The sequence below is a fragment of the Diorhabda sublineata genome, chromosome 6 (assembly GCF_026230105.1).
Source record: "Diorhabda sublineata isolate icDioSubl1.1 chromosome 6, icDioSubl1.1, whole genome shotgun sequence".
NCBI lineage: Eukaryota > Metazoa > Arthropoda > Insecta > Coleoptera > Chrysomelidae > Diorhabda > Diorhabda sublineata.
Genome location: NC_079479.1, coordinates 2552545 through 2578545, shown reverse-complemented (window position 1 = coordinate 2578545; position 26001 = coordinate 2552545). Strand labels below are relative to the sequence as shown.

Sequence of the window (26001 nt, the reverse complement as noted above, 5' to 3'; positions counted from 1 at the left end):
TGGGGTGTTGTTATTTCTGGAAATTCGAATGGAGTATCTTCAAGAATGTCTGAAGATGATGTGGGGTGTTGTTGTTTCTGAAAATTCGAATGGTGAATCTTCAAGAATGTCTGAAGATGATGTGGGGTGTTGTTATTTCTGAAAATTCGAATGAAGTATCTTCAAGAATGCCTGAAGATTTTTCTTTATTTGAAATTGATCGAAGTTGAAGTGGATGTCAATTTCTTTTATCTTATGTTTATCCTTCGAGTAACTGATCAAACAGGAACAACAAAATATTTTCTTTATTAATATCAATACGCGGCCTAAACAACGTAATAAACGAAGTCGGGGAAGACGAAAAATAAGTAGTCGCCGCCTCAGTTACGCACGAACGTAAACCAATGAAGTGGTAAGTCTGATTTAAGCCCCTCCTTTTGAAACGACTCAAGCTGCTTAACTTACGGACCACCTATGGGACAGTATTAACTGATAATAGAGGCCTATTAGTGTGGATATAATAAGTACAGTGCTGTGAGTTCTATGTGTTTGATTAAAACTTTTTGCCATGGATTATGATTGCCAATAAATTTAACGATATCCAGTAAGTTATAACATTTTTTTTTAATATAAATATAGTTTAAAAATAGCGAAAGGTTCAAACATATTTTGCTTTTTTTTGTTATTTTTACTTTCCTTCTTCTATTTTAGCACTTCTACCCTATATAAATGCCTCGCTAGAATACCGGGGGTAGCAGAAAACATTTTTCTTTAGTTTCATACTTCTTAGATCGTTTTCTATGTTTTTATTCAAAAAAATCTTTTTTTATCATTGACAGTTTTCTCGTTCCTATATATGTGAATTTTTGAAACTAAATTACCATCAAAAAACACCTCAACAGCAAAAAAAAAAACCATCACTTAGATTTGGTCTTGTTAAATATATTAATCTTTTTAATTTATGGTAAGAATTGATTAATTTATAGGTTATTTAAACAAAATCTACTAAAAGTGAATATTATTATTACACCCTCTACTACGGCGAAGGGCTCAAACCCTGTCAGACATCGAAGAAATTAAATTCTGGACGTACTCCACCGGCATATCATCCCATTCTTCTCGAAGAGCAATTTAGAGCTGATTTGAGTCACTAGGAGGATGATGCAAACGTCTAACACGCCTCTCTAAATAATCCCACAAATGCTCGAAGGGATTCATATCGGGAGATCGTGCAGGCCAGTCCAGAACGGTGTTACCCACTTGATCTAAGTAACAAGTATGTGGACGAGAACAAATGGAACCACGACGTCTAGGAGGACTTCCTGGAAGTACCTCCGAGCAAACAGAGCCTCATCAAACCATAACTGATCTTCTAATGAGAATATTGATAGGCAAATAATCCCCTTTCTCTTCGATACGTTTCCAGGAGTTGGGGCACGTGCTCCCCCGGTCTCCGCCGCACTGTATTTGCACTTACACGTTTATTTCGAGCTACTTTGAGTTAGGATTCGTTTCGGCAAGGCTTCAGCTCGGGTTACGTAAAAGAACCATTATTCTGGACCAACAAAACATTCTATTAATCACAGAAAAGGCGGCTTGGTTGATAAATTGAGGATGTTTTAATGTGAATCAACTTCAAAACAAATATATGAATCAAATCTGAGTTTTATCTAATTGTTTACTAATTCTGAAGGGATTAATTCAATGGATTTAGATTCAACATTATCTGTAATAACTGGAATAACCACAAAAACACAAACACATCGCTTGGAATTAGCTTTTAATAAGAAAAATATGAAGTGGCCGGTTTTTTTTGGTGTTGAGTGTGTATATATGTTATTCAACGCATGTTTCTGAATTTATTATAATGTTTTTTCAAATTAATGTCTATCTTGATCAACGGCGACGTTTCTAAATGGAGAAGCATGTCAAGCTGCTTTCAAATTCTTCTACAATTACATTTCCATATAACGACCTCAGAGGTTATGTCTCATGGTTGATATTTCCTTCTTTCTTTCCAAAACTCTGTCCGTTTTCCTTTTACCATTTGGTCTTCAAAGATTCTCTCTCAATCTTGGTCTATCATTAATGAAAATGATGATGGTGTCTGTCACAGCTCTTTCTTCTTGTACTATTTCCTCTAGACAAATTTTCCTCGGTCTTCCTTATGTCTTTTTGCTTTTATCATATTTCTTAGTAGGCCTATTTTGTTTCCTATTGGTATTGCGTTATTCCTACTATTTTCTTTAGTTGTTTCATCTTTGCCGCTACTATTTTATTCTGTGTCTTCTGTTCATTCTTTTCTTGCTTCTTTTTTTTCAAAATTTGTCTATATTTAATTGGTTTTTCATACTCTGTCATATTCCAAAGGAATTCTTGGTGGTACTTTACTTTATGTCAGTTCCAGTTTAACTTTCGTATTTCTTTTGCTATCACAAACATTTAGATCCATAATTGCTTAAGAATATAGTACAAGGTAGAGTGAAACCCGGAAAACGTATTTCATTCCAAATTTATTACAAATTCTTTTGTTATTTAATTCGTTTCCAATTCTCATTCTTTCAGTAGAAGTGATTTGTATGAAATATCATTGAAAAAAACGTTGATTTCCAGATTAAATCCAACGTTGCCGAGCAAGACAATGAACAGATTACAAAACGACAATTTCATAAAAAAATCACCACCGGAAAAGGAACCTTTAAAATTAAAATTCGGCATTGATCAATTACTAGCAAAATCCGCTCGATCGGATAATATCAACAATGAAAATTCGCATGCAGGAATCACTAAACCCACACCAACAATTGCAGTTCCTTGTTCGGACTGCGTTTCGTCAATTTATAGATGTTGTAAAATCGGATCTTCAGGTTGTTCGCATATTAGTGACATTCCGGAGTATTTAGCTGGACATATTTTTGGTACCAGCCCGTCTACGTTCACAATACAGCCCATTAGACCGTTTCCTACAAGACCAAGTAAGCACACATATTGTTTTCCTTCTAATTAGATCACAGATTAATAAATTGGTTAAAAATATCGTACTAAACTTTGAACCACCCTGTACGTTTGTTTTTATTATCTACTCCATCAGTTTGGCGCAACTTCCTGCATCTTGCCGACGTTTAAAATGTTTTAAAGAACTTTTGACCAGCAATACGAAATATATAAATTCTCAGGAATTTAATTGTCGACGTGAATGTTAGAGGGCGTTGTTTCACGGTCCTACACCAAAGCTTGGATGTTCAAGATTTTGATATGGTTGCGGGATGTCCAACATCAGGGTCGTTGGTCCGGAAACGACAACGCGTTTAGCAGAATGTCTGAAGTAGGACCCAACAGACTGCACGATTCCAACGTAATTTCTTCATTTGCAATCAACATAGTCGTACTCCAACTAGTCTGAATACCACAAGGAACAATCTTCCAAAGGTACAAAGACTGTCTTGCTTACGTGCCAGCAGCTGCACTAGAAGTGATTCTGAATCTCCCACCTCTCCAAATAGTACTTGAAAGCGTGGCGGAGAAAACAACGACCAAACGTTGCATCGACTCAGGAATTTAATTGAATTTAATGAATACCACGAGGAACAATTTTCCAAAGGTACAAAGACTGTCTTGCTTACGTGCCAGCAGTTGCACTAGAAGTGATTCTAAATCTCCCACCTCTCCAAATAGTACTTTAAAGCTTGGTGGAGAAAACAACGACCAAACGTTGCATCGAATCAGGAATTTAATTAAATTTAATGAATACCACGAGGAACAATTTTCCAAAGGTACAAAGACTGTCTTGCTTACGTGCCAGCAGCTGCACTAGAAGTGATTCTAAATCTCCCACATCTCCAAATAGTAATTGAAAGCGTGGCGGAGAAAACAACGACCAAACGTTGCATCGACTCAGGAATTTAATTGAATTTAATGAATACCACAAGGAACAATCTTCCAAAGGTCCAAAGACTGTCTTGCTTACGTGCCAGCAGCTGCACTAGAACTGATTCTAAATCTCCCATCTCTCCAAATAGTACTTTAAAGCTTGGTGGAGAAAACAACGACCAAACGTTGCATCGAATCAGGAATTTAATTGAATTTAATGAATACCACGAGGAACAATTTTCCAAAGGTACAAAGACTGTCTTGCTTACGTGCCAGCAGCTGCACTAGAAGTGGTTCTAAATCTTCCCCTTCTCCAAATAGTACTTGAAAGCGTGGTGGAGAAAACAACGACCAAACGTTGCATCGACTCAGGAATTTATTTGAATTTAATGAATACCACAAGGAACAATCTTCCAAAGGTACAAAGACTGTCTTGCTTACGTGCCAGCAGCTGCACTAGAAGTGGTTCTAAATCTTCCCCTTCTCCAAATAGTACTTTAAAGCTTGGTGGAGAAAACAACGACCAAACGTTGCATCGAATCAGGAATTTAATTGAATTTAATGAATACCACGAGGAACAATTTTCCAAAGGTACAAAGACTGTCTTGCTTACGTGCCAGCAGCTGCACTAGAAGTGGTTCTAAATCTTCCCCTTCTCCAAATAGTACTTGAAAGCGTGGTGGAGAAAACAACGACCAAACGTTGCATCGACTCAGGAATTTATTTGAATTTAATGAATACCACAAGGAACAATCTTCCAAAGGTACAAAGACTGTCTTGCTTACGTGCCAGCAGCTGCACTAGAACTGATTCTAAATCTCCCACCTCTCCAAATAGTACTTGAAAGCTTGGTGGAGAAAACAACGACCAAACGTTGCATCGACTCAGGAATTTAATTGAATTTAATGAATACCACGAGGAACAATTTTCCAAAGGTACAAAGACTGTCTTGCTTACGTGCCAGCAGCTGCACTAGAAGTGGTTCTAAATCTCCCACATCTTCAAATAGTACTTGAAAGCTTGGCAGAGAAAACAACGACCAAACGTTGCATCGACTCAGGAATTTAATTGAATTTAATGAATACCACGAGGAACAATTTTCCAAAGGTACAAAGACTGTCTTGCTTACGTGCCAGCAGCTGCACTAGAAGTGGTTCTAAATCTCCCACATCTTCAAATAGTACTTGAAAGTTTGGCAGAGAAAACAACGACCAAACGTTGCATCGACTCAGGAATTTATTTGAATTTAATGAATACCACAAGGAACAATCTTCCAAAGGTACAAAGACTGTCTTGCTTACGTGCCAGCAGCTGCACTAGAAGTGGTTCTAAATCTCCCACATCTCCAAATAGTACTTGAAAGCTTGGTGGAGAAAACAACGACCAAACGTTGCATCGACTCAGGAATTTAATTGAATTTAATGAATACCACGAGGAACAATTTTCCAAAGGTACAAAGACTGTCTTGCTTACGTGCCAGCAGCTGCACTAGAAGTGGTTCTAAATCTCCCACATCTCCAAATAGTACTTGAAAGCTTGGTGGAGAAAACAACGACCAAACGTTGCATCGACTCAGGAATTTAATTGAATTTAATGAATACCACGAGGAACAATTTTCCAAAGGTCCAAAGACTGTCTTGCTTACGTGCCAGCAGCTGCACTAGAAGTGGTTCTAAATCTCCCACATCTCCAAATAGTACTTGAAAGCTTGGTGGAGAAAACAACGACCAAACGTTGCATCGACTCAGGAATTTAATTGAATTTAATGAATACCACGAGGAACAATTTTCCAAAGGTCCAAAGACTGTCTTGCTTACGTGCCAGCAGCTGCACTAGAAGTGGTTCTAAATCTCCCACATCTCCAAATAGTACTTGAAAGCTTGGTGGAGAAAACAACGACCAAACGTTGCATCGACTCAGGAATTTAATTGAATTTAATGAATACCACGAGGAACAATTTTCCAAAGGTCCAAAGACTGTCTTGCTTACGTGCCAGCAGCTGCACTAGAAGTGGTTCTAAATCTCCCACATCTCCAAATAGTACTTGAAAGCTTGGTGGAGAAAACAACGACCAAACGTTGCATCGACTCAGGAATTTAATTGAATTTAATGAATACCACGAGGAACAATTTTCCAAAGGTACAAAGACTGTCTTGCTTACGTGCCAGCAGCTGCACTAGAAGTGGTTCTAAATCTCCCACATCTCCAAATAGTACTTGAAAGCTTGGTGGAGAAAACAACGACCAAACGTTGCATCGACTCAGGAATTTAATTGAATTTAATGAATACCACGAGGAACAATTTTCCAAAGGTCCAAAGACTGTCTTGCTTACGTGCCAGCAGCTGCACTAGAAGTGGTTCTAAATCTCCCACATCTCCAAATAGTACTTGAAAGCGTGGCAGAGAAAACAACGACCAATCCTGGGACATGCCTCAAGACGTTGCATCGAAAGCTGGGATAGACAAACCCTTCATGGGTATTTGTGGTATCAACTACAGGACAATGAAAAAAGCACTGAAATAGAAGGTAGATAGGAGCAAAACCAATTATTGGGATAAAACAGGCAAAAACTCTTCTGGGAAGTATAACCAGAGTACATCTGCTGAATGTATTGACTTAATACCAACTGGAGTTCGCTATAAACACCTGAAGACGCTATACCTAGTGGATAATGCGTGCAGATTTGGTTGCATAGAGGACGAAACCTCAATCCACACTCTCTCGAATTGTTTAAACGAAGACGAAGATCTCTGGCAATTAAAGCGACCCCACATGGAGTGGGATTGATGGATCAGCTGCAAACACTGGGTCGAAATAGATTCTTTGGTGTATACAAGTTTTTTTTTATATATTAAAGCGGACTAGACAATGGATCCTCGTTAAAACGGTTCGTTTTAAACTCGTTAAATCCGTTCGATTCGAAAACGTATTTATAGAATGGAATCATTGTTTCTTTTTATCTGTATATTGAATTTTCAATAAAACTTACATGTTTTCTAACAGGATATCATCAGTTATCAACAACAGTAAATTTTAAAATGTATATCGAGCTTTAGTAAATACACCCATTTACTAATTATAATTGTATTAAATCTCCAAGTTTTACTGGTTTTTAACAGCTAATAATTTCAATAACAACAAACAACGTCGAGTGATGTTACACATTAAAGATATAAATTGTTTAAAGCACGGATTCCGAACTTTTTCAACGCTGTAGAAAATTATAATCCCGAGAATACCACAGTGGATCGGCCTTCTGGATAAACAATTTAGAAAAAAAAATGGTTTAGTGGAAAAAATAAATCATTAGAGAATGTTTATATTTCAGACGGTTGATTTTACTTATGCAGACGCATTGTTTGATCGATAATCGTTTTGTTTGTTTTTATTAACTGAATTAGATTATATACTATACGAGAGTGGTTCGAAAAGTACGATTTATAACTCAAAATAATCTCCTTCGATCTTGGAAATAACAAAGACAAAATTAAAAATCTCAGATTGTAGTTTCTTTATATTACAATAATTGTGAAAGGTATAGGGGCCATTAGATACATCTTATTACTAACAAATTTCGTCTTTCAAGGTATGGACACAACATTTTTCACCAACACATTTCTTCTTTTAACTTTTCTTGTTGATCTTCGCCTTTTGGCTCTTTCGATGGTAATGTATCGTTGTTTTAAACCTCCCGTGGAAACAGTCGACCATCCCGTTGGGTTGTGGATGGTATGTCGTCGTGTGCAGATTTGAATTGACTTCTCTGATACGTGATCCATAGTTGCTGATCCAGCTTACCCAGAAAACGCGAGTCCACGTCTCGGATTAATCATTGGAATAGCTTAAAGGCCAGCGAGGGAAACGATCTACCCAGGTCAGAACTGAGTTTTTCCGTCTGACAGCTACACGGTGATTATATCGATGGTGCATGTACGTGTCTGGTTAGTTTTGATCTCTGGAACTCGTTGCAAATTCGTCTGACCATCTTTGTAGTATTGCGAAACTGTTATACAAGATATTAAAGTAATGAAAAGATTCACACACACTTTTTGATATATTTTTTGTTCCATTTCGTGCCTTCGTTCGATATATATTTGTTTGAATCACTCTATATACGATGTATCCCACGACGGGTTGAAACTATCTGTATATATAGCAAAATACTTGTAGTAAAATCTTGAAAATTTCTTCGTTTGGGTTTTTGAATACGATCTTTTTAACTAAAATATAAAATAAGTCGACTGTAACTTTGTTATTTTGCATGGGACACTCTGTACATTAATACAATTTTTCAAATCTACGTGAATTTTTAGTATAATTTTGCTGTTGCAGATTCTTATAAATTATTTTTTTACGAGGATACCCTTGAAGATATAAAAATGATTTTTATTCGGTTGCTTTAAGCAAAGTCAGACGTATTTGAATTTATGTTGAAAAATTTTTAATTTTATACAGGGTGTGTATAAAAAGAACATACTTGTATCTCTAAAAATTTATAGAAAACATTTAATATCTGGAAAACGGTGAGGTTTAGGTATACGAAAATATACACGAATTTGCCTTATTTTTTATCCCTGAATGCATTAAAATAGAAAAAACCGGGTGGTTCTATTTAAAAAAATAAAGAAATTTGATATTTATGAAGTTAAACTTTGAACACTTTTTATACGCACCCTGTATAAGATGAAATATTTTTCAACATATATTTAAATACGTCTGATCTTGCTAAAAGCAACCGAATAGAAACCATTTTCATATCTTTGAGGGTATTCCCGTAAAAAAATAATTTATAAGAGTCAATTTTTTTACAAAAAAATTAATAACTGAAAAAGTATGCATTTTTCGAAAAAAATTTTTAGACAAAAGTATACTAAAATTTTACGTAGATTTCAAAAATGTATTAATATATAGGGTGTTTTATTTAAAATAACAAAGTTATAGTCGACTTCCGGTTCTACCGGAAGTCGACTATCTTTGAAAATATTTTAGTTAAAAAGATCGTATCCGATAACCCAAACGTAGAAATTTTCATGATTTTACTACAAGTATTTTTCCATATACAGATAGTTTTAACTCGTCGTGGGACACCCTGTATATTTAAAGGTATTTGATCAAATTAAATTTCCTAAAAGACATTTTGATTTTATAATAGAATAATTGGTAAAATCCACATAAATTTAAGGAGAATTTTAATACAATTTAGTCAGACGTATTTGAATTTATGTTGAAAAATTTTTAATTTTATACAGGGTGTGTATAAAAAGAACATACTTGTATCTCTAAAAATTTATAGAAAACATTTAATATCTGGAAAACGGTGAGGTTTAGGTATACGAAAATATACACGAATTTGCCTTATTTTTTATCCCTGAATGCATTAAAATAGAAAAAACCGGGTGGTTCTATTTAAAAAAATAAAGAAATTTGATATTTATGAAGTTAAACTTTGAACACTTTTTATACGCACCCTGTATAAGATGAAAAATTTTTCAACATATATTCAAATACGTCTGACCTTGCTAAAAACAACCGAATAGAAACCATTTTCATATCTTTGAGGGTATTCCCATAAAAAAATAATTTATAAGAGTCAATTTTTTTACAAAAAAATTAATAACTGAAAAAGTATGCATTTTTCGAAAAAAGTTTTTAGACAAAAGTATACTAAAATTTTACGTAGATTTTAAAAATGTATTAATATATAGGGTGTTTTATTTAAAATAACAAAGTTATAGTCGACTTCCGGTAGAACCGGAAGTCGGCCATCTTTGAAAATATTTTAGTTAAAAAGATCGTATCCGATAACCCAAACGTAGAAATTTTCATGATTTTACTACAAGTATTTTTCCATATACAGATAGTTTTAACTCGTCGTGGGACACCCTGTATATTTAAAGGTATTTGATCAAATTAAATTTCCTAAAAGACATTTTGATTTTATAATAGAATAATTGGTAAAATCCACATAAATTTAAGGAGAATTTTAATACAATTTAGTCAGACGTATTTGAATTTATGTTGAAAAATTTTTAATTTTATACAGGGTGTGTATAAAAAGAACATACTTGTATCTCTAAAAATTTATAGAAAACATTTAATATCTGGAAAACGGTGAGGTTTAGGTATACGAAAATATACACGAATTTGCCTTATTTTTTATCCCTGAATGCATTAAAATAGAAAAAACCGAGTGGTTCTATTTGAAAAAATAATGAAATTTGATATTTATGAAGTTAAACTTTGAATACTTTTTATACGCACCCTGTATAAGATGAAAAATTTTTCAACATATATTCAAATACGTCTGACCTTGCTAAAAACAACCGAATAGAAATCATTTTCATATCTTTAAGGGTATAATAGTAAAAAAATAATTTATAAGAGTCAATTTTTTTACAAAAAAATTAATAACTGAAAAAGTATGCATTTTTCGAAAAAAGTTTTTAGACAAAAGTATACTAAAATTTTACGTAGATTTCAAAAATGTATTAATATATAGGGTGTTTTATTTAAAATAACAAAGTTATAGTCGACTTCCGGTTCTACCTTTGAAAATATTTTAGTTAAAAAGATCGTATCCGATAACCCAAACGTAGAAATTTTCATGATTTTACTACAAGTATTTTTCCATATACAGATAGTTTTAACTTGTCGTGGGACACCCTGTATATTTCCTAAAAGACATTTTGATTCTATAATAGAATAATTGTTAAACTTAATAGTTTGTCGTGTGTTTATGCCTGATGTTTTAACTATTCTCTTAGATTATTTATATAAAAAATGTATTAGAAATGGAATAATAGGAAGAGCCCTCGTATAAGCATATAATAATAATAGTGTTGAAGTAAATTCAACAATTTTATATTCGTATATACCCTCGAAAATGAAAACATTCAAAATATATCTGTTTTATATGTTTCACTAACAAATAATAATAAAAAAATTAATCAACGCTCGAACTAATCAATTACCAGTGATGATTAGAGACGATAAAAAGTTAAAACATACTACATAATGGCTTGTAAATAAATGTTGGAAGCCGTTGATGACTACCAAATTTTGTAAGAAAGAATAAACAACTTTCTTGATGTATAGTTTTATAAACAGATCCACCGGTTCTGTTTATAATTTAGATATTTAAGTATTTCACTTGTATATACAAGGTTTGTTAAGTGTTTACGCGATATCATAGAAAGGAATATACGAATGCTGTTGAACATTTGGTGGGCTTTGATAGATATTGCGGCAGGGTTGGCTTCAAACAATACATATATAAACAGAAATATATTTTACGTTATTTAACTATTTATATAGAAATAAATCGAATTTTTGCAATCATTAACCACCTTACCATCCAACAACCTTCTCTTCGCTAATAATAATACATTATTTTATATACGGGGGACTTCTAAAAACTTTATAAATATATTTGGTCAAGCGTCACCAAAGTATTTGGCATTTTGGACGCTTAATTTTTGTTTAACAATCGTAGGAGTGAGTTGTTGTGAAGATTTTTGTTATTTTAATATGTTCAGGGGTGTCCCCCGAATGTAAATCCAAGTGGGCGTCATAGGGAGGGGCTTCACTTCAGCCGCCATCTTGAAAAACACGTTTTATTAAATATCTCGCGAACCGCGTATCGTACCACAAAAATTGTAGAGATCATTATTGAAGATAATAATATTTGCCATCTTTTTTATTTGAAACTTTTTTTTGTATACCGCATTTATACCTGAATACTTTTGGAATGTTAACGAACTACCCAAAAATATATTATACTTAATACGTAATAGCTCCTAAACTATAAATGCTACGGGAAAAAGTTTACAATGAAATTTATAGAAAATTGTATGTTCTATAATTTAGTTACCACCATTTTTAATTTATCATTGACCATTAACTAAATATTTAGCCAAAACCGTATTGAAAAAAGTTTAGAGCGCTACAATTAAAAACCTATGCGTTATACAAAAAAAAGTTTCAAATAAAAAAGATGGAAAATATTGTTATCTACAATAATGATCTCCACAATTTTTGTCATACGATGCGCGATTCGCGAGATATTTAATAAAACGTGTTTTTAAAGATGGCGGCTGAAGTGAAGCCCCCCCCCCATGACGCCCACTTGGATTTACATATTATTAATTGCAGAAAACAATCTCTCAACACCTTCCACACATTCTACATGCTTTAAACTATTTGCATGTTTATTCAGAATAAATCTTCCACCAGCACAATTAATATCACACCTAAACGATTTGAAATAAAAATATCCTTCACCCTTGGTACTTCCTTGAAGCAAATTTCTTGTCTTTCTCCCATAATTTCGAATATTTTTGGTCATAGTGCCTTTTTCTAGCTTTTCGAGTCGGAATTCCTAACCTAGAACTTTGTGCATCGCTTTCGCAGCTGTCACAATCCACGGAACACAGAACAAACAACAATCAGCACCGTTGGTTCATAGCCTGAACACATCGCAACGTCGCTCGTCGATATAAAAATAATTCAAAGTGATTATATGTCAAACTAATTAAAAAAATAGGTAGTTTTAAGGTCTAGGGTGGTAGATAGGTAGACTGAAGTGAAGATCTACCAAAAAGTTGGTGGATATGACATCACTGGCCAAACGCATTTCGTATTCAGTTGCGCGGATACCCATGACGACATTTTGAAACGCTACGGCGTCGCCATATTGACAAAATGTCTTCCTCAAAATCGTTTGTTTGGGGAATAATTAATTAACAATTTGTGTTGACAAGATTTTGTTCGATAATTTTTTATTCAACCGGAACATTAGTATTATCTAATTCAACCCCACAAATAAAGTATTTAACTATAATTATTTCCAATACTAATAAAATATTCATGTTAAAAGCTTATTGTAATCTATTTAAATCAGATGATGGAATTGTGAATCAACTTATTTTTAATGGCTATTGGATCAATAAATAAGCAATTGATAAATAATTTGAGCTTTGATATTGTTGTGGATTCGGATTCGAACCATAGAGATGTTAAATATAGAGGCAACAATCGAGATACCCCGATAAGATAAAAAAAAGAAGAAGAAGATACTTTATATTTCAATTTATATAGTGACTAGTGACTAAATTTCTTTTCTAAATTATAAAATAGACATTTTACTTCCCATTTAAACTTATTTTACAATTATCAATCCATAGGCGTAGGTGATAAATATTTTTAAATTAAAATTTGTCATAATCAAAAAATTGAACTTTCAACTTTAACCTCGTATATTTTATACAAACGTGAATTTAGAATAAATTTTCCTGTCCGACAATTAAAATTCATCCTTTCCCTATGGAAAGACGTAGGATATAAATCTACAACCTACATGAATTCAAAATTATTTGAAATTAAATAAAAGCTTGTCACAGTTGGAAAAATTTTATTAAATCGAAATTCTAGATTGAATTTTTTATATTTCAATTTATATAGTGACTGATGAATAAATTTCTTTTCGAAATTATAAAACAGACATTTTACTTTCCATTTAAACTTATTTTACCATTTTCAATCCATAGGCGTAGGTGATAAATATTTTTAAATTAAAATTTGTCATATCAGAAAAATTGAACTTTCAACTTTAACCTCGTATATTTTATACAAACGTGAATTTGGAATAAATTTTCCTGTTCGACAATTAAAATTCATCCTTTCCCTATGGAAATACGTAGGATAAAAATCTACAATCTACATGAATTCAAAATTATTTGAAGTTAAATAAAAGCTTGTCATAGTTGGAAAAATTTTATTAAATCGAAATTCTAGATTGAATTTTTTATATTTCAATTTATATAGTGACTAGTTACTAAATTTCTTTTCTAAATTATGAAATAGACATTTTACTTTCTATTTAAACTTATTTTACCATTTTCAATCCATAGGCGTAGGTGGTAAATATTTTTAAATTAAAATTTGTCATATCAAAAAAATTGAACTTTCAACTTTAACCTCGTATATTTTCTACAAACGTGAATTTGGAATAAATTATTCTGTTCGACAATTAAAATTCATCTTTTCCCTATGGAAAGAAGTAGGATAAAAATCTACAATCTACATGAATTCAAAATTATTTGAAATTAAATAAAAGCTTGTCATAGTTGGAAAAATTTTATTAAATCGAAATTCTAGATTGAATTTTTTTTATTTCAATTTATATCGTAGCTAGCGACTAAATTTCTTCTCGAAATTATAAAATAGACATTTTACTTTCCATTTAAACTTATTTTACCATTTTCCATCCATAGGCGTAGGTGGTAAATATTTTTAAATTAAAATTTGTCATATCAAAAAAATTGAACTTTCAACTTTAACCTCGTATATTTTCTACAAACGTGAATTTGGAATAAATTATTCTGTTCGACAATTAAAATTCATCTTTTCCCTATGGAAAGAAGTAGGATAAAAATCTACAATCTACATGAATTCAAAATTATTTGAAATTAAATAAAAGCTTGTCATAGTTGGAAAAATTTTATTAAATCGAAATTCTAGATTGAATTTTTTATATTTCAATTTATATAGTGACTAGTTACTAAATTTCTTTTCTAAATTATGAAATAGACATTTTACTTTCTATTTAAACTTATTTTACCATTTTCAATCCATAGGCGTAGGTGATAAATATTTTTAAATTAAAATTTGTCATATCAGAAAAATTGAACTTTCAACTTTAACCTCGTATATTTTATACAAACGTGAATTTGGAATAAATTTTCCTGTTCGACAATTAAAATTCATCCTTTCCCTATGGAAATACGTAGGATAAAAATCTACAATCTACATGAATTCAAAATTATTTGAAGTTAAATAAAAGCTTGTCATAGTTGGAAAAATTTTATTAAATCGAAATTCTAGATTGAATTTTTTATATTTCAATTTATATAGTGACTAGTTACTAAATTTCTTTTCTAAATTATGAAATAGACATTTTACTTTCCATTTAAACTTATTTTACCATTTTCAATCCATAGGCGTAGGTGGTAAATATTTTTAAATTAAAATTTGTCATATCAAAAAAATTGAACTTTCAACTTTAACCTCGTATATTTTCTACAAACCTGAATTTGGAATAAATTTTTCTGTTCGACAATTAAAATTCATCTTTTCCCTATGGAAAGACGTAGGATAAAAATCTACGATCTATATGAATTCAAAATTATTTGAAATTAAATAAAAGCTTGTCATAGTTGGAAAAATTTTATTAAATCGAAATTCTAGATTGAATTTTTTATATTTCAATTTATATTTTAGCTAGTGACTAAATTTCTTTTCTAAATTATAAAATAGACATTTTACTTTCCATTTAAACTTATTTTACTATTTTCAATCCATAGGCGTAGGTGGTAAATATTTTTAAATTAAAATTTGTCATATCAAAAAAATTGAACTTTCAACTTTAACCTCGTATATTTTCTACAAACGTGAATTTGGAATAAATTATTCTGTTCGACAATTAAAATTCATCTTTTCCCTATGGAAAAAAGTAGGATAAAAATCTACAATCTACATGAATTCAAAATTATTTGAAATTAAATAAAAGCTTGTCATAGTTGGAAAAATTTTATTAAATCGAAATTCTAGATTGAATTTTTTATATTTCAATTTATATTTTAGCTAGTGACTAAATTTCTTTTCTAAATTATAAAATAGACATTTTACTTTCCATTTAAACTTATTTTACTATTTTCAATCCATAGGCGTAGGTGGTAAATATTTTTAAATTAAAATTTGTCATATCAAAAAAATTGAACTTTCAACTTTAACCTCGTATATTTTCTACAAACCTGGATTTGGAATAAATTTTCCTGTTCGACAATTAAAATTCATCCTTTCCCTATGGAAAGACGTAGGATAAAAATCTACAATCTACATGAATTCAAAATTATTTGAAGTTAAATAAAAGCTTGTCATAGTTGGAAAAATTTTATTAAATCGAAATTCTAGATTGAATTTTTTATATTTCAATTTATATTTTAGCTAGTGACTAAATTTCTTTTCTAAATTATAAAATAGACATTTTACTTTCTATTTAAACTTATTTTACCATTTTCAATCCATAGGCGTAGGTGATAAATATTTTTAAATTAAAATTTGTCATATCAGAAAAATTGAACTTTCAACTTTAACCTCGTATATTTTCTACAAACCTGAATTTGGAATAAATTTTCCTGTTCGACAATTAAAATTCATCCTTTCCCTATGGAAATACGTAGGATAAAAATCTACAATCTACATGAATTCAAAATTATTTGAAGTTAAATAAAAGCTTGTCATAGTTGGAAAAATTTTATTAAATCGAAATTCTAGATTGAATTTTTTATATTTCAATTTATATAGTGACTAGTTACTAAATTTCTTTTCTAAATTATGAAATAGACATTTTACTTTCCATTTAAACTTATTTTACCATTTTCAATCCATAGGCGTAGGTGGTAAATATTTTTAAATTAAAATTTGTCATATCAAAAAAATTGAACTTTCAAATTTAACCTCGTATATTTTCTACAAACCTGAATTTGGAATAAATTTTTCTGTTCGACAATTAAAATTCATCTTTTCCCTATGGAAAGACGTAGGATAAAAATCTACGATCTATATGAATTCAAAATTATTTGAAATTAAATAAAAGCTTGTCATAGTTGGAAAAATTTTATTAAATCGAAATTCTAGATTGAATTTTTTATATTTCAATTTATATTTTAGCTAGTGACTAAATTTCTTTTCTAAATTATAAAATAGACATTTTACTTTCTATTTAAACTTATTTTACCATTTTCAATCCATAGGCGTAGGTGATAAATATTTTTAAATTAAAATTTGTCATATCAGAAAAATTGAACTTTCAACTTTAACCTCGTATATTTTATACAAACGTGAATTTGGAATAAATTTTCCTGTTCGACAATTAAAATTCATCCTTTCCCTATGGAAATACGTAGGATAAAAATCTACAATCTACATGAATTCAAAATTATTTGAAGTTAAATAAAAGCTTGTCATAGTTGGAAAAATTTTATTAAATCGAAATTCTAGATTGAATTTTTTATATTTCAATTTATATAGTGACTAGTTACTAAATTTCTTTTCTAAATTATGAAATAGACATTTTACTTTCCATTTAAACTTATTTTACCATTTTCAATCCATAGGCGTAGGTGGTAAATATTTTTAAATTAAAATTTGTCATATCAAAAAAATTGAACTTTCAACTTTAACCTCGTATATTTTCTACAAACCTGAATTTGGAATAAATTTTTCTGTTCGACAATTAAAATTCATCTTTTCCCTATGGAAAGACGTAGGATAAAAATCTACGATCTATATGAATTCAAAATTATTTGAAATTAAATAAAAGCTTGTCATAGTTGGAAAAATTTTATTAAATCGAAATTCTAGATTGAATTTTTTATATTTCAATTTATATTTTAGCTAGTGACTAAATTTCTTTTCTAAATTATAAAATAGACATTTTACTTTCCATTTAAACTTATTTTACTATTTTCAATCCATAGGCGTAGGTGGTAAATATTTTTAAATTAAAATTTGTCATATCAAAAAAATTGAACTTTCAACTTTAACCTCGTATATTTTCTACAAACCTGAATTTGGAATAAATTTTCCTGTTCGACAATTAAAATTCATCCTTTCCCTATGGAAAGACGTAGGATAAAAATCTACAATCTACATGAATTCAAAATTATTTGAAGTTAAATAAAAGCTTGTCATAGTTGGAAAAATTTTATTAAATCGAAATTCTAGATTGAATTTTTTATATTTCAATTTATATTTTAGCTAGTGACTAAATTTCTTTTCTAAATTATAAAATAGACATTTTACTTTCTATTTAAACTTATTTTACCATTTTCAATCCATAGGCGTAGGTGATAAATATTTTTAAATTAAAATTTGTCATATCAGAAAAATTGAACTTTCAACTTTAACCTCGTATATTTTATACAAACGTGAATTTGGAATAAATTTTCCTGTTCGACAATTAAAATTCATCCTTTCCCTATGGAAATACGTAGGATAAAAATCTACAATCTACATGAATTCAAAATTATTTGAAGTTAAATAAAAGCTTGTCATAGTTGGAAAAATTTTATTAAATCGAAATTCTAGATTGAATTTTTTATATTTCAATTTATATAGTGACTAGTTACTAAATTTCTTTTCTAAATTATGAAATAGACATTTTACTTTCCATTTAAACTTATTTTACCATTTTCAATCCATAGGCGTAGGTGGTAAATATTTTTAAATTAAAATTTGTCATATCAAAAAAATTGAACTTTCAACTTTAACCTCGTATATTTTCTACAAACCTGAATTTGGAATAAATTTTTCTGTTCGACAATTAAAATTCATCTTTTCCCTATGGAAAGTCGTAGGATAAAAATCTACGATCTATATGAATTCAAAATTATTTGAAATTAAATAAAAGCTTGTCATAGTTGGAAAAATTTTATTAAATCGAAATTCTAGATTGAATTTTTTATATTTCAATTTATATTTTAGCTAGTGACTAAATTTCTTTTCTAAATTATAAAATAGACATTTTACTTTCCATTTAAACTTATTTTACTATTTTCAATCCATAGGCGTAGGTGGTAAATATTTTTAAATTAAAATTTGTCATATCAAAAAAATTGAACTTTCAACTTTAACCTCGTATATTTTCTACAAACGTGAATTTGGAATAAATTATTCTGTTCGACAATTAAAATTCATCTTTTCCCTATGGAAAGAAGTAGGATAAAAATCTACAATCTACATGAATTCAAAATTATTTGAAATTAAATAAAAGCTTGTCATAGTTGGAATAATTTTATTAAATCGAAATTCTAGATTGAATTTTTTTTATTTCAATTTATATCGTAGCTAGCGACTAAATTTCTTCTCGAAATTATAAAATAGACATTTTACTTTCCATTTAAACTTATTTTACCATTTTCAATCCATAGGCGTAGATGGTAAATATTTTTAAATTAAAATTTGTCATATCCAAAAAATTGAACTTTTAACTTTAACCTCGTATATTTTATACAAACGTGAATTTGGAATAAATTTTTCTGTTCGACAATTAAAATTCATCATTTCCCTATGAAAAGACGTAGAATTAAAATTAACAGTCTACATGAATTCAAAATTATTTGAATTTGAATAAAAGCTTGTCGTAATTGGAAAAGTTGAGGAAGAGGAATTGATGTCTATTAAAATAATTGTTCTAAAGAAGAAAAAACAATAAGGAGACGTTAGGTAGATTGATTTATAAACCTAACGGGCTATAGTAAACGTAGCTATAAATTTGAAAAGTCCATTGTATATATTTCGGCCTCTATCGAAATATTTATGGGGTAGAATATAATTATTTTTAATCCAGCAAATAAAACATAACATTTTTAACTCTAAATCTGTTAAATGGATGCTACAATCAACTCTACAAAGTACAAATACAAAGATTTCGGTAGAACTTCCAAGTTTTTAACTAGAATTTCCGACAGCACTCACTTCATGGTTACGTAGATGTTCTTAATAGATTAAGGACATATATTTTTCGACGATTATAATTTTAATGGAGAGAAAAAATCCAAGGTGTATAGATCCGGCGAATAGTGTGACTTTTTCTGAAGCCTGCGTCATATACGTGGTGCATTGATACAAATTATTTATTCTGGCACTTCCTGGTGCGTTTTAACGTTCATAAAATTGATTATTAAATAATTAGTGCCCTTACTTGTACAATATTTTACTAGCAGAACAACATCCTTTCACAAAAAAACCCTTTAGTTGCTTTTATTTGATTAGATTTGAATTCTAGTTCTCTTTACTAAGAAAAAACCTTCTTACCACTGGTTTAATCTGGTTTTTTCACTCCTAGTAGTGTTTTTCCCAGATCAGCCTGAGAATTTTCATGTCTATGGTCCTCAAGTTTAATTTCTGTCCATATTAATTCTACAAAATAATTTCTACGAAGGGTTTATTCGCTTCAACTAGTATGGTGTTTGGATCCCATTAAAACTTACTTTGAAGGTCAAACCAAAAGTATTATTTCTTGAGGTGGACTTAGGTTTACCTCTAGTTCATGATTGAGATATCATCCGCCTCGATTTTCAATAATATATTGAGAAGCGGTTAAAAATACTTCTAGTATTCCTAGTCTTTGTATTTTTCGATAGATTGATTCTTAAGATAATTCTAGTGCCCTAAATCCCTTCCCTTTACGTAAAAATTGGTCTCATTTTTCTCTTTTTTTTTTGTATATTTCAGGTATTCGTTTACCTGATACTCATTCACCACCGAATCCTTCGACAAATCTTCCGACATGTTCTTCCAGTCAAAATAAACGGAAAAGATCCTGGTCCAGAGCGGTGTTCAGTAATCTACAGCGGAAAGGTCTCGAAAGAAGATTCCAACTGCAGAAATACATCACGAAACCTGATAGGTTAGAATGAATCATTTAGGAATGTAATTTAAAGCTAATAGTGGTTTATAATTTTCATAATAATGATGATTAGGTTTCCTTTTTTTTGTAGGAGACAACTAGCAGCCACTCTTGGTCTTACAGATGCGCAAGTTAAAGTTTGGTTCCAAAATCGGCGGATGAAATGGCGGCATACGAGAGAAGGACAAATAGGGGATAGTAACATAGCTGATTCTACTCAAGAAGAACTACATATAGATGTAGATTCTCTTACAGACGATGTAGACTGATAAGAAATGTATAATAAACTTTTTTAATATTGTTTTTGTTGTTAAAATATACATATAACACACATCCTCATAACTCGAACATAATGTTAGTGAGGTTATGTTTGACATACAAATGTCAATGACATAATGACGTAGCTGGTGTTCTACCAGCTGATCGTTTGTTTACAAAAACATGCGCATGTCACAAACCTTCTATTACCTTGTACAGAAGGACATATGTCTTTACTTAATAGATAAGATGTATTGCAACTGTCAATAGAAAAGGATAGAGTGTAGATGATTTGTTTTATAGTCCGAGAAAATACGTCCAAAATTGTGAGTTTTGGGTATATCGAGAATTTTGGACAAACTGTGAAAATTGGAAAAAAACTCTTCAAATAAAAGTTGTAGAGGTTTTAATTTGACAAAAAATATATACTATTGTAGTTTTTTGCTATTTATGATATTTACAAAGATATGGTTGCTAGAATTTAAGGGATGGAAATAACTTTGTTATAAAAATTATATATCGTTGAAATATTGCGATTTTTCCAGAAAGAAAAAATGAAGAATGTTTAAAAAACTGTGATTTGGAAAGAATTTTTTGTAATTTTTTCATAACAATTCGCAATTTATTAGCACGTTAACATTTTTTAAATTTGAAATTATCATATCGTAAGATCTAGCACCCCTAACTTTATAAATATGAGTGATAGCATAAAATTTTAAAGAATTATTTTTGTGTGAAATTGAAAAATCTACAACTTTTATTTGAAGTTTTTTTCTCTAACTCTTACCGTTTTTCCAAACTTTGGAAAAACACTTTTCATTTCTAATGTGTAGGCAGATTGAGACCTTGGAATCAATCAGGAAAAAGGGGTGATTCGTTGTGTGAAACAGGCAGATTGATATATTGGAATCAATCAGGAAAAAGGGGTGATTCGATACGTGAAATAGGCAGATTGATATATTGGAATCAATCAGGAAAAAGGGGTGATTCCTTGCGTCAAATAGGCAGATTGATATATTGGAATCAATCAGGAAAAAGGGGTGATTCGATACGTGAAATAGGCAGATTGATATATTGGAATCAATCAGGAAAAAGGGGTGATTCCTTGCGTCAAATAGGCAGATTGAGACCTTGGAATCAATCAGGAAAAAGGGGTGATTCCTTGCGTCAAATAGGCAGATTGATATATTGGAATCAATCAGGAAAAAGGGGTGATTCGTTACGTCAAATAGGCAGATTGAGATCTTGGAATCAATCAGGAAAAAGGGGTGATTCGTTGCGTGAAATAGTCAGATTGAGACCTTGGAATCAATCAGGAAAAAGGGGTGATTCCTTGCGTCAAATAGGCAGATTGAGACCTTGGAATCAATCAGGAAAAAGGGGTGATTCGATACGTGAAATAGGCAGATTGATATATTGGAATCAATCAGGAAAAAGGGGTGATTCCTTGCGTCAAATAGGCAGATTGAGACATTGGAATCAATCAGGAAAAAGGGGTGATTCCTTGCGTCAAATAGGCAGATTGATATATTGGAATCAATCAGGAAAAAGGGGTGATTCGTTACGTCAAATAGGCAGATTGAGACCTTGGAATCAATCAGGAAAAAGGGGTGATTCGTTGCGTGAAATAGGCAGATTGAGACCTTGGAATCAATCAGGAAAAAGGGGTGATTCGTTGCGTGAAATAGTCAGATTGAGACCTTGGAATCAATCAGGAAAAAGGGGTGATTCCTTGCGTCAAATAGGCAGATTGAGACCTTGGAATCAATCAGGAAAAAGAGGTGATTCGTTGCGTGAAACAGGCAGATTGATATATAGGAATCAATCAGGAAAAAGGGGTGATTCGTTGCGTGAAATAGGCAGATTGAGACCTTGGAATCAATCAGGAAAAAGGGGTGATTCGTTGCGTGAAATAGTCAGATTGAGACCTTGGAATCAATCAGGAAAAAGGGGTGATTCCTTGCGTCAAATAGGCAGATTGAGACCTTGGAATCAATCAGGAAAAAGGGGTGATTCCTTGCGTCAAATAGGCAGATTGATATATTGGAATCAATCAGGAACAAGGGGTGATTCGTTGTGTGAAACAGGCAGATTGATATATTGGAATCAATCAGGAAAAAGGGGTGATTCCTTGCGTCAAATAGGCAGATTGAGACATTGGAATCAATCAGGAAAAAGGGGTGATTCCTTGCGTCAAATAGGCAGATTGAGACATTGGAATCAATCAGGAAAAAGGGGTGATTCCTTGCGTCAAATAGGCAGATTGAGACATTGGAATCAATCAGGAAAAAGGGGTGATTCCTTGCGTCAAATAGGCAGATTGAGACCTTGGAATCAATCAGGAAAAAGGGGTGATTCCTTGCGTCAAATAGGCAGATTGATATATTGGAATCAATCAGGAAAAAGGGGTGATTCGTTACGTCAAATAGGCAGATTGAGATCTTGGAATCAATCAGGAAAAAGGGGTGATTCGTTGCGTGAAATAGTCAGATTGAGACCTTGGAATCAATCAGGAAAAAGGGGTGATTCCTTGCGTCAAATAGGCAGATTGAGACCTTGGAATCAATCAGGAAAAAGGGGTGATTCGATACGTGAAATAGGCAGATTGATATATTGGAATCAATCAGGAAAAAGGGGTGATTCCTTGCGTCAAATAGGCAGATTGAGACATTGGAATCAATCAGGAAAAAGGGGTGATTCCTTGCGTCAAATAGGCAGATTGAGATCTTGGAATCAATCAGGAAAAAGGGGTGATTCGTTGCGTCAAATAGGCAGATTGAGATCTTGGAATCAATCAGGAAAAAGGGGTGATTCGTTGCGTGAAATAGGCAGATTGATATATTGGAATCAATCAGGAAAAAGGGGTGATTCCTTGCGTCAAATAGGCAGATTGAGACCTTGGAATCAATCAGGAAAAAGGGGTGATTCGTTACGTCAAATAGGCAGATTGAGACCTTGGAATCAATCAGGAAAAAGGGGTGATTCGTTGCGTGAAACAGGCAGATTGATATATTGGAATCAATCAGGAAAAAGGGGTGATTCGTTGCGTGAAACAGGCAGATTGATATATTGGAATCAATCAGGAAAAAGGGGTGATTCCTTGCGTCAAATAGGCAGATTGATATATTGGAATCAATCAGGAAAAAGGGGTGATTCCTTGCGTCAAATAGGCAGATTGAGATCTTGGAATCAATCAGGAAAAAGGGGTGATTCGTTGCGTGAAATAGGCAGATTGATATATTGGAATCAATCAGGAAAAAGGGGTGATTCCTTGCGTCAAATAGGCAGATTGAGACCTTGGAATCAATCAGGAAAAAGGGGTGATTCGATACGTGAAATAGGCAGATTGAGACCACAGAATCGGATCTACCCTTGGTATTTCTGATTTCTTTGTTTCCAAATTTATGTAATCGTCATAATGCATGGAACTTATTATAAAAATACACGTTTCCTTCCCTGATACATGCGAAACCATACGTAGTATCTCTGGAATAAGAAGAGGAAGATAAAGGAATCTGTTTTATAATTAATCGCATAATTCGTTCATACAACAATCGATTTTATTCAAGCCTCTTCTTTTACTCATCTATTTTCCTATAATTTTGAGAACTAAACAAACTAAAATATCAGTTTGGATTACTTAAACCGAAAAAGACTTGTGGCCACTTCACACTGTTACCAAAAATTGAAGCTACATTGACGAACAGCCATAGAATTAATATTAAACATAGAGAGAACCTAACCTAACATAACCTAACCTAACATAAGTTAAGCTAACCAATGGCGTTCTAATAAGAATAGAGATAGATGAAGAATGGTATACCGATGTTCTTTCTCTCTCTATCAGCAGTACGGGTTCATTTAAATAAGTTTCTGTACGTATCTATAATATCAACTCAGTACAGCTGAATTATGTGGTGGTTTTGGGGTTAAAATAATTACATACGCTGTTACCACTGAACAAAAATTTTGTAAATGGAATATGTTTATAAATAATGATTTTTTTATGACAGGCGGTGAACTATTATCAATTTTTCTATTCACTTTGATAAGACAATTACTTTTTGTTCTCTTTGAAAATTTGTTGTATTCAAAATACATCGTTCTAATAATGAAATATGAACGTCTATTATACTCAATTAGATTGTCTACTTCAATTTTCCAAGACTTATAACAAAGGAAAAATAGTTTTCCATGAAAAACTAATTTTCAAGGTTGTGTAATTAAAATTCAAAATTGTTGCAATCAAAATAATATTTCTTCAACACAAAAGCGTCAGTTTTAGATAAGATTTTGATTATTATCACCTCGGTTTCCGTTTTAAGTGTCACTCGAAACAGAAGTTTCTTATCTGATCGTTAATTTCAGCCATATGTAGATACAAAGTCGTAAAAAATCGATTCGTCAAACATAATTTTATATTTCAGAAAAATGTATCAAAGGTATAAAATAACTAATTTATTTACCTGTACAGAGAAGTTCAAGGTTTCGTTAATAAATCATTTTTTTAACGTTAGTAAAATACAGAATGTTCTAAAATATTTTAACCGCAAATTTTGTCTTTCTGATTCCTTGTTTCTACCACAACGGTTTCTAAATCTGCCAGAATCCGGTGTAACTGTTTTTGAAGAGTCTTTACACCTAACCTAACCTAACCTAACCTAACCTAACCTAACCTAACCTAACCTAACCTAACCTAACCTAACTTAACTTAACCTATCTTAACCTAACCAGAGATTTCAAAGATCGGCGACCTTTTTTTGGAGATAATCATGGGATTGCGTTCATCGATTATCTTCAAGAAGATAACAGGAAAATATCAAGCATCATTGGTTGATTAGGTGAAGGAGAAATTGCAAAAAATCAATCGAATTTGAGGCAAGCGTTGGTTTTACATCAGGACAACGCACTTTCTCAGATTCCATAGGTAAAATCATAAGTTGCACTTTAAATTGGTTCACCGTCTACCATATTTACCAGATCTGACCCCCAGGGACGATTTAAAATTTCCTAATCTTAAAATATCACTTGCGGGAAAGGGATTTTCATCAGATGTGGATGTTATCGCTTACGTAAACGCCTATTTTGAAGAGAAAGGGGATTTTGTTGAAAAATAATAATGATTATGGGGAAAAAAATGATTTTTGTTTTTTTTTCACAGTATCCTCGTACTGTTATTCAAAATATTTCACTGTAACGTTGTAATATTCAATGTTCTCGTTACCCTCGACAACTGATTACCTATTATCATAAAAATGCTCCAATTGTGACAATGTCCAATATGAAAATAATGTTGTCAATGACCATTTGATATGTGACACAAGTTAAATGATGCGAAACACGATACGTGTCATGCGCTGTCAAACGTTTTAGGTCTCCGTTGACGATTACAACATTGAAAAGCTTTTAAACCTTCACCACA

The 26001-nt window shown here is 31.5% G+C and overlaps 1 protein-coding gene across 1 annotated transcript; it reads left to right on the top strand.

Moving 5' to 3' along the window:
* Positions 1–374: 374 nt before the first annotated feature.
* On the top strand, positions 375–20603 carry LOC130445436 (H2.0-like homeobox protein). Its single transcript, XM_056781045.1, has 4 exons — positions 375–583; positions 2593–2954; positions 20147–20321; positions 20395–20603. The coding sequence occupies exons 1-4, from the start codon at positions 555–557 to the stop codon at positions 20588–20590; spliced, it is 762 nt and encodes a 253-aa protein (XP_056637023.1). The 5' UTR covers positions 375–554; the 3' UTR covers positions 20591–20603.
* The last annotated feature ends 5398 nt before the right edge of the window (positions 20604–26001 follow it).

Coding starts and splice junctions, on each gene's coding strand:
- LOC130445436 (XM_056781045.1), top strand. CDS start 555: ATGATTGCCAATAAATTTAACGATATCCA. Junction 584..2,592: donor AATAAATTTAACGATATCCA/GTAAGTTATAAC, acceptor GTTGATTTCCAG/ATTAAATCCAACGTTGCCGA. Junction 20,322..20,394: donor TACATCACGAAACCTGATAG/GTTAGAATGAAT, acceptor AATGATGATTAG/GTTTCCTTTTTTTTGTAGGA.